The sequence below is a fragment of the Nomia melanderi genome, chromosome 2, assembly GCF_051020985.1.
Source record: "Nomia melanderi isolate GNS246 chromosome 2, iyNomMela1, whole genome shotgun sequence".
NCBI lineage: Eukaryota > Metazoa > Arthropoda > Insecta > Hymenoptera > Halictidae > Nomia > Nomia melanderi.
In genome coordinates, this window is record NC_135000.1 from 10395979 (window position 1) to 10409940 (window position 13962).

Here is a 13962-nt window from a genome sequence, read left to right on the forward strand (position 1 = left end):
CACATAATGACTATTCATCAGATTATTGCATCAAAAACTTACATATGTTTATACGAATACGAATTACATTAATAACAACGTTTATGTAATGTTTTTATTGGAATCAGATTCATGTTGTATATTCAGTAAAATCGTCCATATAAACGCGTTTACTTGATCTTGGCGATAATTCGTCGGTCGTCCCATCCGGATTGTTATTTACTGTTTCCTGTAACACGCGGTTCCTGAGCCGCTTTATGTGTCGCAAACGTTCTAACCAATTAGAGGCATACGGATTGTGACTGTTTTGTTCTAGAGACGACGAAACCATTGAAGCAAGCTATATGAGGATAAAATAATTATAAAACATTGAACATTATGAAACTACATTAGAGCAGTTATTAAACAGAGCACTTACATTCGCATGAAGAGCAAGCTGCCGTGATAAAATTGCTAAATTTTGGTCTGAAATTATTTTAGGTTCGCTGTGCCGAATATGTTTCGCTAATTCTTCTTTCACTTGAACTGTAACTTGATTGGTACCGTGATCCAAGGGCTGAATCACAACACACGCGTAATTAAATTGCCCCTAAAATTAGGAAGGTTGAAGTAATATTATATCTCAATTAGAAGCACCCGTTGAAACGCATACCTTTACAGTTTGTATGTTGTACGATTCGCCAGATTCGTTGTACACCACGGTAACGTAATTATTCCCGATGTGCTGCTTTTTGGAGGTACATTTTGGGTCGCTCGGTTTAGTCGGCATCAAAGTAGCCACGTGAAACGCTACCTGAAAAGATTTTCTTAATTCGCCTTTAAACATTTCAAATGATCTACAAATGAATTTACGTTGAGCATTGAAAGCAGAAAACGAATCTCATCCACGCCTGAAAATGCAACAAACCTGTGTGACATCGTCTTGCCAGATATACGCGAAGTTACCGTTTTCACCGTTGCGATCTAAACCTCCCAGAAATACGCTTTCATCGACGTCCTTTAGTCGGACCAATGTCCCTAATCGCTGCAGGAACTCCGTGTACCGAAGGGATCCATGCTGATTAGCCAGAATTTCCACCTCGTTGGACGCTTGTCCGGGTCCAACGTAAAGAACCCCGATCTTATGGGTTTCGTACGGCTGTATCCTATCTAAATTCGTTACTGCTCTCTGCACGGCTGTCGTTTGCGGAACTAACAACGGTTTTTCTGAAGGCGAGCCGAAGTGCGCTGTATGGTATAGTTGTAAGAAAACAAAACTGTAATGCAAGCGTTCAAAAGAAACTTTAATAACTTGTCACGACGAAAACAATTGATAAATATTAATTGCCCGGGTATTCAGTGCAAAATACATACCTAGGATTAATACCTGCTTTAGGGGGATCCTTCACACGTGGCGAGTTCCCTCTGCGTATGTTATCCCATTCGCTACGAGATTTTTTCACGGGACTCATCACGGAAATCGTATGACCTCTATCACGGAACGGTAGTGGCAAAGGAGGTAACATGGACGGATCTGGCCTTTCATCCTTCTGTTAAACATAACGGGACCGTACAATTTCCAACGAGTAAGAGGAACAAGGAAAATATCATTGGTACGAGACGATACTTTGTCCCCAAGGTGGTTTCGTCCAATGGGTGGTTTACTCTCTGATCCTGTCGCTGCTTGCTTCTGACCTGGCTCGAGACTAGATAACCGAGGATAAGTCTGAGTGGGTGATTGCGGAGGCTTTGCAGTGGATGATTGTATTTGCGCGGTGCGTGCTTGTACCCCTAAGAAGTTTCCTTGTACCTACGAAAACGTGTTCAGTGGAATTTTGTAAATTCAACTTATGCTACAATTGTGAACGTTGTTTGTTCCAAGACAGCAAGTACCTGCAGAGTGGTTGGCGATGGCGGAACGGTATTGCTGGTAGTCGTGATAACCTGAGTCACTTGCGTTGCTCCTGGATAAGAACGTTGAGACCTCAACGCAGACGGATGATCCGACGTGTTCTCCGAAGATGGGGGTGTCGTGCCCATGCCGAATATCTCTTCTGGTATAGCTTCGCAACTGACCCTACGAAATTCGAGTAAATCAGCATTTTAAGCCGAGAAGGAACTAGAATAATTCTGAAGGAAATACCTCATGTCCTTCGCGTAGGTGTTCTTCGCACGGTTCTTCAGTTCCGCGTCGAGTTTAATCTCCAGATCCCCGGATGAAAGTTCTCGGTCCGCTTGTTGCAGGTTTAATTTATCCTTATTTAAAAACGGATTCTTCCAATTAGCGCTCATCTCGGGACTAGAGTTTGATCTGCGCACTGGATTCCGGGAACGGCGTAGATCTGTCAACAACCGTTACCCTTTAACAGTCCAGTGTTTCTATCAATTGTCGTCAGAAGCTTTCATACCATCGTCACCGTCGTCTAAACTTTCCAAACTGTCGCGCGAGCTTTGCCTGGAGGGATTTGGTCGAGCAGGTGAGCCTGGTATCGCGATTGGACCAGACGACGTAGAAGATGCAACAGGTTTTAACGTGCTACCGTGATCGATCGATGCTTGATCTTGGTTTTTATCCGCAGTGTCCTGCGAAAAGTGTTGTATCACAATACTGAAACGTCTTCCAATAATTGTTCGTGTTTATGTTACCTCTCCTTCATCTCCAGAATATTCTGACGTTGACTCCTGTTGCTTCTGCGATATATCCTGGGTCGGTCTGTACAATGCCAGTATGTCGTGTACAGGGAAATCCACGTGCGACTCGAATTGCGTAGAATTTTGAATCCTCATTATCCAAGACATGTCGCCTGTAGGTCTGCGCACGTATATCTCGGCCCAGCCTTGACACCAACAAGCGCAAAGCACATGTTCCTCTTGCTTCTGGCTGTTGAGTATTTGTTCCAACTTCGAGGATTCGGCGGTTTGCTCTTTCTCCGTTTTCTCCGCGGGATACTCCCTTTTCGTCGTCTCCAAATCGTCCGACGTTTTCTTTAACTCTTCTATTGGAGAATTCGCAGCTGTGTTGCCTGTGGAGCTAGCATGACCCCCGGAAGACTGCCTAGACAATTTCTCCTCCTTGGCTGTCTACGTTTCATTACCTTTTTTATTGCAGAAACATTCTTCGAATAGCGAGAGAAATATAACGAGAAGTGAAGATACCTCTGTACTTGACGCCCTCCTCAAATTCAACTGAGATGTCCTTGTGTGTTCCGGTGACTGAGGGCCAGGTTTACAGGCCACCCAACAATTATCGCAGAGACCGCCTCGCATCGCTTTATTGCTGCAACCACTGGTCGTTACACTGATAAGTTTATTTCCAAGCAACCATGTCATTGACTGGCCTTCTTTAAGAAGAAAGTCAGCAGTTGAAAGTCTGTGCAGCGTGAAAAATGAAAGGTGAACACAGTGTAGAAAAGTTCCTTATTAAAAATAAATATGCAGAACTCATGAGTTTACCTTTTAGGCCGAGCCGAGTATGTTGAGAATGTATATCGAGCCATCAAATCGATACAAGTTTCGGTAAGCTCAACGTGAAAAGTCATTAAAGCCTCGTCGATGGGTGGTTTCAAATCCGATACTTTACTTTCGCCTATCATGCGATTCGACATTATTGGTCTTTCCCTTCGACCTCTACTACCCTATATGTAAGAACGACACAGTAGCGAATGTATTAAGATAAAAGTAGGTTACAATAAAATTGTGTTCATTCGTGCACACCTGTTCCGTTAAACTCGAGCTACGTTTTCTATTTGATGAGTCTTCGTTTATGAAGTTAAAATCTGATTTCATTAAATGCCCTTCTTCGAACGGTATTATTACGTTTGCTTTCAAACCCTATATAAAAGAAAATGTATTATTCGTATGATATTAATTAAATTTAACTAGTGATTAATTAGATATTATACAAACTGTGGTAATAAACTTGACAAAATCTCTTCGAAATGGTAATCGACACTTTAGAAACCACACTGCAATCACATGGTGTGCCAAGGAGACCGTATAGTGGTCGTACTTAAATGGGTTTGTATATGGCAGTAAAATAGCGAAAACTGACATATATTGGTCTCCAATGAAGCTCGCGAAAACCTTTGGCAGTCTAGTAAGAGCTGAAAGAATACATATTGACACACGTCTGTGAAAACAGGTGGAAAAGCTTTATACTTACTGGACAAAAACTCCAAGATTGGTATAGCGATGTGTACTGTCGCTGAAATTTTAGACAAATTCAAGAGAACTTCTGATAAAAGTTTGTTCATCGCGTCACGCATTTCCAAAATACAAGTTGTAAGACTAGTAACACATTGACTAGCACATTTCGCAGTTAAACCAACCTGAAATTAAGAAATATATATAATACTTCCATCCGTGTCCTTAGATATCAAATATTACATAATAATTTCGAAAAAATATATTTTGTTTTCTACCTCTAAACATTTTATTAAACGTTGCTGTAAATTAGGATCCAGATGCGCATGATACGAGGCTAACGACGCTAATACTGGAAAAACGTGAACACGAAATTCAGACAGAGTAAATTTCGGAGGAACATTATACAAAGATTCTGGAAGTCGTAAGTTCTTATCACTGACCTATTGAAATAAATTAAATCAATTTTAGCGAACACATTAAGGATACAGAGTAACGTATTTTTTTCCACTGACCATTGAACAAAGTGCAGCAGCGAAACAATCGATATCATTAGTATGCCGTGACAATACCAAGGCTCTATTTTGCATTACTTGCGGTAGCTCTTTTAATACGAGTTGTAAAACTTTCCAATCTACAAACATAAAAGATTTGTTACCTTAACTTTTGTTCGGTTACCTGAAAAGCTGTCGATAAGAATGAATCGAAGAATATAAACCTTTCTCCGATTTAATGCAGGAAATGACGGCTTTACATGCGTGTGCCAATGACATATAAGTAATCTGACAAGATAAATGTGACGGAGCTGGACTTGCTGGCGGAGGGCTACTTCCACCGCCACCGCTATTTATTCGTTCAGTTGCAGCATGTTCTAAAACTAAATACGGACTGAACCTGGTTACAGATGCATTCTGTGCATCTGGAAACCCAAGATGATACAGTGTGTTTGCTCTAATTTTCAAGAAACACTCAAAGATCTGAATAAGATACATTGCATGTAAAATTCATCTAAAGAAACCTTCAAATTTCGAATCAAAGTGTACGAGATTATTTACCAGATATCGAATCGTAGAAACATCGTGGAAGACGGTTGGATCTTTATAATGCTGATCAAGATGATTCACCAAAACCTTATAAGCGCGTATCGCATGGCTCGATGGCAAATTGTAAATTTTCGATGTTAAGATTTTTATTACACCGACAACTGCAGTTTTTACATCTTTAATGTCAGTGTCTTTCGTGATTGGAATATCAGAACAGAAGGGCTTATTGATTAACTAAAAGAAACACTGATCGTTAATTTTTTATTTGTGAGTGTAACATTAGAATCAATATTAATTTGATACAATACCTTCTCCACTATGTCTAGAAGTTCCAGACATCGTTTTGTATCACATTCGAGGCAAAGATCAACAAGTAAGAATGCGACACCATTACGGATCGTAATATCTGAATCTGCATCTATATGTTGAAAATATGGCACAACAATTCTTTCGATCAATTCGTCTTCGTATCTAGACCTATTTAAAAGAAATAAAGTTAAAAGCTACGTAGCTATGTTTATACAACATTTATAATTTATTATACCTATTAACTTGAATGACATTTGTTAAAACTTCGAGGATTTTCATTCTAACAGTCGTACGCGTTTCCAATTTATAATAACGTTCCATTAAACTGGCTAATTTCGGTTGCCATTGATAGTGAGTAGGTCCTATAGTACGTCCCCTATATTCGATTAATTTTAAAACAGATGCTTCCTGAAAAGAGACATTCAATTTTATGTGTATCTTTTCGTGTGTACAACTGTTTTATAAGTATAATAATTACAGGTCGTGTATCACTGCACCGTTCAACAAGATCGTAAAATCGTTGAACACAACCATTATAATGGTTGTTATCCAATAAATTTTCGATGGTATTTATCGTTTCATGTAAACTCACTGAAACTTGTCTAGATGCGAGTTGATTACTGGTCTCTATAAGAAAAACAAAGAAAATGAAACGAAAACATTATGTAGTTCACATAAAAATGCGAATTTATGAATTTCACATTTTACCCGTGTGAGAAATAACTTCCTCTATGATGTCAAGAATAATGCTCCATGTGGGATCCCATAATTCAGCACCGTATTTGGTCACTAATCTCTGAATGGACAGTGTCACTTCGTACATGACAATAGGGTGATTACATTTTAAAGCCTGTTGAATAAGAAAATAGACAATACTTTACAGATAATAATGTTAAACGCACTTTGTAACTTACTTGGAAAAATGAAGGTAAAACCGATGTAGGAGTACACTCCAGTTTTGGAATTTTATGTGTACCCCAGAGACCCATATTTACATAAAACACGGCACCCCTGAGTAAACGTACGTCTCGCTGAAAATTGGCATCTTGTAATAAACGACACATTGTATACAATGCAGAATGACCCATGTGTGTTCCTAACAGATTACGCATTATCTGAAATATTTAATTGTATGTAAATGTTGCATGTTACTTTTTCATGATTACATACAATTTTGCATTCAAATTTTTATACAGTTTTCTACCATACCTTCCAACTTATTTGACAATATGTTTCGACATTTACGCTTCCACACAAAGCTATGATAAAAGTTTGTAATGAGTCAGAGTGCAAATTACTGTAGCATACAATTGCATCTAAAGCTTCTAGACACCCGGAAACAACTTCAGTGCTATTGCTATAATAACAGAGATGACAAATGTACCTAAAAGTATAAAAAATATAGAATATTTCTTGTTACAACTATAAATTAGTATCATAATTGTTCTGGAAAAATTTTTGAACATTTACTGGACAAGTCCTGATATAATGTCATCGTCTATGTATGCTGAATTGAATTTTATGACATTAACAAGAAGAGACAAGAACTCAGCACCCCTCTTCGCATCTCCTGCTGTTACAATAGGCATCCATTCTAATAGAAATGGTCCCATTCTTTCTTCCAAATGTAATATATCTTTCCCATTTTCTGTTAAACTTTGTAAAAGCTCCAATCTAAAATAAAATAGTACAAATGTAACAGTACTAATACTTATTACATTGATAATGCCTATTAATATCAAAATACCTAGGTCCAATGTCTTCCGGAATATTGTGTTCTTTGACAACCACAAAAAATTTTACTCTCATAAGAGAAGATAGTTTGGAATATTGGCCTTGGACAAGACATCGTAAAAAATTCAATGTTACATGTCTATGCTCACGAGGTACATCTTTGCCTAAAAGATCTTGTACCAAATACCATAATCTTTCAGCTGCTGTCTAAAAGATGTTTAATAAAAGTTTACTTGTATCCTGTGTAATTTTTTCTACCATCCTTCTATCAACAAATTTATTATTGAAAACCATCTACCTACATCTTCCCACTGCTGATTAAGAACTGCATCGCAAAGGTCTTTAATCGCTTTTGTACGATGGTGTACAGGACTTTCAGGGCTGATTTCTTTCTCAAGATCAGTGGTTAACGTAAAATCTTCACGACTTTTATAGTTTCCTAAAATGAATATCGTATTGATGAGATATTTCTGCTTACTTTTCATAGAAAAAGAAAAACATATTCTGATCATTGCCAATACGGTTTATGGTTTCAAATAAGAGTACTATTTACTGCAGTGTACAAAATCACCTTTGTTAATACGAAAAAATTGTTTCAGTTTATCATGTAAGGTTTTGTTATCTTTGTCTTTCGAGCTCATTTTCGACATTTTATTTTAACAGCTAAAAGGAAACACTGGATCGTAGCCGGAATGATTTGCGTCCACCAATGTTAGACATATCAAATATAAATCTGGCTTGGAGAACGTTAATGAAACGTATTACGTGAAAACAATAGGTATACCGGAATACCAAACACCAATCAGCTGTAATCGGTGACCATGAAAAGTCACTATAGAAGACTGTCGATATCTTTACAGTCAATACAGTATGGCGAATTTTCAAGATTATTTTTCTTTTCGTTAATTAAAAATTAGACTGGATACAAAGAAAATCAAACTTTTTTTGTAAAAATGAGGGGATATTGGGAATATTCTTCGGAAGGAGAGTATTCATTTGTTTTCCGATCTGCATTTCGAAAATTGATTCAATTAAATATAATGGAAACGATACCTGAATGTCGTTTTTTATCTACTTCACATGGCGGGAAATTCAAATGAACCGAATATGTACCTATAAACAATAATTAATTCCAATTGAGATAAATCAATATAATTTTTGTATAACTTATAAAAAGACAAATTGAATACTATGTGTTATACCTTATAGAATTGTATTTGTACATACATTCAATCTTTTACAATGTAATCATAATACTTTTGTTCATTATACAGTTTTGTTTGCAGACATTCTGATGTGAACACGTTTTTTAAAATATTACATGTGTATACTAGTATTTGTACAATTACAAAGATTTTAAACTAATTAACATTCCTTTAAAAATGTCAAAATTATTACGGTACTTGTAGTTGAAGTAATCTTGATGGTTATGAAACCTTTTACTTTGTTCAAATAAATTGATACAGTCTATTACTGTTTCCCTTTGCATTTCAAGTTCAAAATGAAATATATCAATCACTTTATATACTATTAAAATGACAATTTTATGAATATATATAAAAATTAATATAAAATTGGAAATTGCCTTTTGCACTTCCAAGAATTTTCTTATAAAATAATCTTATTGTATTATTCATATGGTTCAAACGTTATTTTAATGAATTAAATTTTTTATTATATAATTTTCACTTGACGTAAATATAAAAATTAACCTTTAAATTGACTGATTCAAAATCCAATAATATAACTTTTTATTCATAACGTACTGCGTAAAAACGAAATCTCTGTTTATTGACGGTATTAATCTAAAAAGTAATATGATAAAAAATACGTATGTATGAAAAATATGGAAACGATCATGAACGAAATTGTGGGGAAATTATTTGATTTAGTAAACATGTCGATATATATTTCAATGTTTATTTATAATATCGATCGTTTTTCGAATTTAAATGCTACAAAAACAAGGAACTTTGTAAAAGTTTTGAAATACTACGTTCCACAAGTTTCCAATGTTTTAGGTTATACAAATTGTTATGGAGACTGTTTTCAGGCGTTGCGTCTAATAAAACGTACCCCAATTAATAAAATGATAATAAACAGAATGAATGACATATCTGAACGTTTGAAAATATGAGGTTTTTGATCCACATTGAACTTCACGGATTCAACAGATGTTAACATTCTGGTTTGCGATAAATTAAAAAAGAATAGTTATGCACTCAACAAAACTACGAGTACATACCTTACTATTTCGTTTATACGAAATTATTATCATTCAAAATACTCGTGTACCTATTCTACATTTGATTAATTAAAGTCTAATTCGATTTATAATGGATATTTAAACAAAAAAAATGATTTATCATATATGAAAATTACCACAGAAAAACTGTACAGTTACTTTATTTCCCCAGATTGGCAATACAAGTTCGTGTGCCCAACTTCACTTTATTCGTCGCGCATTACAAATTTCTTTGAAAACGCTCAACGCGTTTTCTTATTAATGGAAACATTAGGCGCGCGTTGTAATTAGGAAAATGTAATTTTAACCATTTTCAAGCGATAACAGTTTCAATCGACAATACGAACCAATAGTAAAATTCAAACGCAGATATAGATAAAAAGGAGACAATGTTAAAGCTGACCTTGCTTAAGCTCGATCCCTCAGGGAAATAATGAAAATGAAGAGAAAATCTGAAAATTCGAATAAACGATAAACATGGCACCATGAAAGTTCCGAATTCTATTCGATTGATCTAAGATAGAAGAGGTCGATAGGTAAGATTTTCAAAAGAAAAAAGTTCGCGGACCGTGACAATCGTCTAAAAGAAATAGTCCCTACAAGGATGCGTCCGAAGTGAGCCGCGGACAGTTGGTGTTTAAGCCGAGCGAGTAGTGGGGATAGAAGGGAGGTGTAGTAATGGTTGGGAGCCTCATCCAACCACGAGAGGAGCTAGTAGCGCTTGCCTCTCGCAGTATGAGGCGGCGTGGGGCTAGGGACGATGCATGGGCTGCGACTAGGAGGCACTTGGGAGGCAGGGAGGGCATGCGAGCGGAGCACAGTTCAGTAGTCGCCATTGCAAGTCCCCCCGTGCTCTCGTATTCGTGACACTCGTACGCGTGGAGCCGATTTTCCGCTAACCTAATCTCCCCGCGAGGGCCCTAAGTGTGCCCCCCCGATGCAGAGATATTGCACCGAGCTCACCGAAAGATTGTTGAAATCTCTTGACAAGGAATACAATGTAAGTAGCGGAATGAATCCGCGATGCGCCATCCGTCCGCTCACGCAAACGGCTATCGGGCCACTCTCGATCCCCCGTGCGCCGTGTGCCTGTACCAGTGGCGTGCGCGAGAGTCACTAAGAATGTAGTGTAGCGGCGGCTCCGCGTGTGAGTGAGTAATGTGTTTCCTGTGTGTACGTACGATGCCAGTCGGCAAATCTTCTCTATGCACGAATGTGTGCACGCACGTCGAATGTAAACGCGTTTGTCGACTACCCTGGGACATATAACCTTAATCGCAAATGAAAATGTTCGAAACCGAGGAATGATATCGAAACCTCGCCACCCCACGTCCTCTTCGCTCCGTTTATTCTCTTCTTATACGCTCTTTTGTCTCGTTGCAATAACGTTGTCACACTTGACGATAAACTTACACAATTGTCCTTGCACACTCTCCCATACATGTAAGTTATTAATTAACATTAGACGATGCGAACGGTTCTTCTTATTTTCCTTTTTCCCCAATTTTCCTCTCTCTTGATTATTTCGGCGACAAGATCGAGGAGATTTACGGATTTCTCGGTATTTTGGCCCGATCGCCGTTTCCGATCCCCGTTTTAGGGGGTGTTGCGATAAATATTTCCCAGTTTTTATGTGAGTCAGATTTACCGTTTGCCCCATATTTAAAGGATGCCCATGGACACGTGTTGACTATTGCATTTCGTATACGTATTTCGTTTGACGAATATCGTTTCGCGGTCCGCATAGGGACACGCTGATGTATTATTTATCAGAACCGTGCCACTCTTAATTCAACCAGTATGGCTTTTATTGTTGTAGTATTTTCAAAAGTAAATATGTTCCAGTGTTTCATCATAAAATCAATATTATATCCTATACAATTAAAAAGAAGAATCGTTTTCGATGGATTTTTATTGTAAAAACATAACCATTGGGCATCATATGTGTATCACTGGTAGAAAGCTGATCACTTGTTTCAATGAATAGCTGTAGAATGTGATAATATAGAAGCTCACCTGTCAAGAGCCTAGAAGTTTATGTACACCTGTGGAGGTATAACATTTGTCCTCTATTAGCTCAACATGAACAGTTAACATTACCACAAAGTATATGAATTATTGTACAGAAATATGTAAAGTTACATATGCAAATTATTTTCTTGAATAAATCACTCATTCACCATATATTGTTATTATTGATAGTTATCTAAAAATAAACAACACATTGTACTGATACACTATTGAATTACATGGTTCCTTCAGTGTTACATGGCAACAGTTGTAAAAATATTGTACATTCTACATTGTTACAGAACTTCTAACATGTCTGTTACAGTATTAAGAGTTATTTATCTTAAATATACAAGTATTACATAACAAATTTATATTTAACTTGGTGACCATATTTTGTCATTTTTACGTGATTGATATATTGGTGATAATTATATCAATGGAATGGTATAATTTGAAATAACTTGTTTCTTACGAGCGTAATAATATATTAAGAATCTATGGTTAACATAGTATTGAAGAACATTGAAATTTCTAGGTCGTCGATATGGGAGCTGTTGTGGATGTCATTACGGCCCTGGAAAAGACGACGATCACCAAGGAGTTGCTCGAGGTATTAGTTTTTAAATATTGTATCAAGCGTTAGATTGTAACTGTTATTCTTATTTCCACTTATTGATGCGAATCATTCGTATTATTGTAGATTACAAGGCTTGGAAAACACATTAATGAACTTCGACGGAAAACAAATAATGATGCCTTGGCTAAACGTGCAAAGGATTTGGTACGACGTTGGCGAGACATGGTTCTACCGTCTGCTCACTCCACTCCACAACCTACACCAGCTGACACGGCACCACCTGCCCTCAATGGCGCAAAACCACATAGTCCTGCGTTAAGATGTTTTAAACCACAAAGTCCAGCATTAAGAGGTTTAAAACCTCAAAGTCCATTGTTGAGGGATACTACACCTCTTAGAGTGAGTTGTGCAAATTTTACATGCTTAAATTCGTTTAATTTACTATGTATTTATTAGTATGACGTAGCAATGTTAAGAATATAATGCTTCCAGAAGTACTTTGCTATATTGTATATGTTTTATACTGTAATGGATCATCAATGTATTATGTTCATTTAATTATCTTTATTCAACTCCACTAAATGAACAAACTATGTGTAAAGTTTGTGAATGATCCAATTACAGGTGCTTAGCCCAGCTCTATCTGTGCATAGTGAACATTCACATTCTCCTAATGCATCATCAAACAAGCAGTCAATTACAGTGACCAGTAATCATAAAACAAGTTCCGATGTGACTTCTATGCTTGGTTCCTCAAGTCAACATCACACAACGGAAGCAGTGCCACGAACTCACAGTTCAAATAAACGCCTTCGAAAAGAGGATTTAAACGACAAACACAACTGTCAACATCATGATTCAGACTCAGTTACTGAAAGTGAACCCTTTAAAAAGCAACGCCTCAACGGCGAAAATATAAGTGGTAATTTAAATTTGCAAGTGCCTAGCCCCACATTTAAAGAACGAATCTCTGATCATTTCGTGGAGTCCTCCACTGATCCTGACGATTCAGGTCCAAAGAAACGTGGTAGAAAGAAAGGCAGTAAATCTATGAAGAAGCAGCCGATATTAGAGGATCGTGTGAAAGAAAAACTAGCTAGTATCTCAAGAAATCCTAAATTAAAGACAACTCAAGAACTGCTAGCTGACCTGCGGGCACGTGGCACCAACACTAGCATTAATTCAAGTGCTCTACCTAGTCAAAATGAAGAAACGCCCAGCATGGAAGATATTTTGAGAGGCAGCAATGAACAAGTATCCAAGTTCCTTCGTTGTACTCAAAACAATTCGTCGCATAGAAATGCTGTTTCTGAAAGCTTGCCAGAAAGTAGGTTAAAGCCTACGGAAAATTGTCACGATGTATCGTCAAAGTGTCAGGAATCGGGTGTAGTGTATAAAGAAAAATCAGTTACAAATTGTCAAAAGACGCAATCGGAACAGTCCCACGAACTGACAGTCGAGGAAATACTAGCCAAGTTACCACCTATAGATCCAAGTTCAATCGATTGGGGTGAAAGTGAAACAGAATTGACTGAGGATCAGAATAACACAGAGTACCCACCTAGGCAAATTACGGAAGATGATATAAAAAGGTTACACACAGAGTGTGTAGAAGGACTAAATGGAAACTTCCAACCAAAACTATCATCTTTAACTCCTGCTTGTAACGAGAAACAGGATGTAAAGGAGGATGCGTCGTCAGAAATCAATGGTGTAAAGAATGTGTATAGCCGACCTGATGAAGAATTTCGAGAATGGCATCAGATGCTAACAAGGCCCAGTTACAATGGCCAACTCCTTCACATATTGCCTTATGTTATTATTGATTAGTAATTTTATTATCCTATTCTATTACTATTCCCAAACTTGTGAAGAATCCCTGAAAAATATTAAAGAGATTGATCAATGGATCACTCTATTAAACCAATTTTGTATTGCAA

At 37.2% G+C, this 13962-nt stretch overlaps 2 protein-coding genes across 11 annotated transcripts; one reads left to right on the top strand and one right to left on the bottom strand.

The window, feature by feature from the left end:
* Nucleotides 1-22: 22 nt before the first annotated feature.
* Nucleotides 23-9597, bottom strand: gig (TSC complex subunit tuberin). 5 transcript variants are annotated; one of them, XM_031990640.2, is made up of 30 exons: nucleotides 9433-9597; nucleotides 8241-8300; nucleotides 7490-7626; nucleotides 7201-7394; nucleotides 6924-7127; nucleotides 6663-6837; nucleotides 6368-6568; nucleotides 6162-6303; nucleotides 5932-6080; nucleotides 5689-5861; nucleotides 5453-5621; nucleotides 5157-5378; nucleotides 4820-5078; nucleotides 4617-4735; nucleotides 4380-4544; nucleotides 4121-4286; nucleotides 3865-4061; nucleotides 3673-3789; nucleotides 3412-3593; nucleotides 3115-3328; nucleotides 2605-3039; nucleotides 2367-2541; nucleotides 2102-2300; nucleotides 1852-2035; nucleotides 1586-1768; nucleotides 1333-1508; nucleotides 887-1235; nucleotides 632-772; nucleotides 398-568; nucleotides 23-319 (listed from the first exon to the last, which is right to left on the bottom strand). In XM_031990640.2, the coding sequence occupies exons 4-30, from the start codon at nucleotides 7260-7262 to the stop codon at nucleotides 110-112; spliced, it is 5139 nt and encodes a 1712-aa protein (XP_031846500.1). In that variant the 5' UTR covers nucleotides 7263-7394; nucleotides 7490-7626; nucleotides 8241-8300; nucleotides 9433-9597; the 3' UTR covers nucleotides 23-109. The 5 variants fall into 5 exon arrangements, with proteins under 5 accessions (XP_031846500.1, XP_031846502.1, XP_031846501.1 ...); XM_031990642.2 differs by lacking the exon at nucleotides 9433-9597 and adding an exon at nucleotides 8390-8478; XM_031990641.2 differs by lacking the exon at nucleotides 8241-8300 and having other exon boundaries at nucleotides 9433-9584.
* A 539-nt stretch (nucleotides 9598-10136) lies between these two features.
* On the top strand, nucleotides 10137-13949 carry MED26 (mediator complex subunit 26). 6 transcript variants are annotated; one of them, XM_031990655.2, is made up of 4 exons: nucleotides 10137-10432; nucleotides 11981-12055; nucleotides 12146-12421; nucleotides 12647-13949. In XM_031990655.2, exons 1-4 carry the CDS (start codon nucleotides 10370-10372, stop codon nucleotides 13850-13852), a joined length of 1620 nt encoding a protein of 539 aa, XP_031846515.1. In that variant the 5' UTR covers nucleotides 10137-10369; the 3' UTR covers nucleotides 13853-13949. The 6 variants fall into 6 exon arrangements, with proteins under 6 accessions (XP_031846515.1, XP_031846520.1, XP_031846518.1 ...); XM_031990660.2 differs by lacking the exon at nucleotides 10137-10432 and adding an exon at nucleotides 10468-10579; XM_031990658.2 differs by lacking the exon at nucleotides 10137-10432 and adding an exon at nucleotides 10480-10583.
* The last annotated feature ends 13 nt before the right edge of the window (nucleotides 13950-13962 follow it).

Excerpts from the sequence above, each read along its gene's own strand:
- gig (XM_031990639.2), bottom strand. The coding sequence starts at position 7,837 with ATGTCGAAAATGAGCTCGAAAGACAAAGATAACAAAACCTTACATGAT. Across the intron at positions 7,627-7,758 it reads ATTTTTTCGTATTAACAAAG|GAAACTATAAAAGTCGTGAA; the intron begins GTGATTTTGTAC and ends TATTCATTTTAG. Across the intron at positions 569-631 it reads ACAACATACAAACTGTAAAG|GGGCAATTTAATTACGCGTG; the intron begins GTATGCGTTTCA and ends TCCTAATTTTAG.
- MED26 (XM_031990655.2), top strand. The coding sequence starts at position 10,370 with ATGCAGAGATATTGCACCGAGCTCACCGAAAGATTGTTGAAATCTCTT. Across the intron at positions 12,056-12,145 it reads TCACCAAGGAGTTGCTCGAG|ATTACAAGGCTTGGAAAACA; the intron begins GTATTAGTTTTT and ends GTATTATTGTAG. Across the intron at positions 12,422-12,646 it reads GGGATACTACACCTCTTAGA|GTGCTTAGCCCAGCTCTATC; the intron begins GTGAGTTGTGCA and ends ATCCAATTACAG.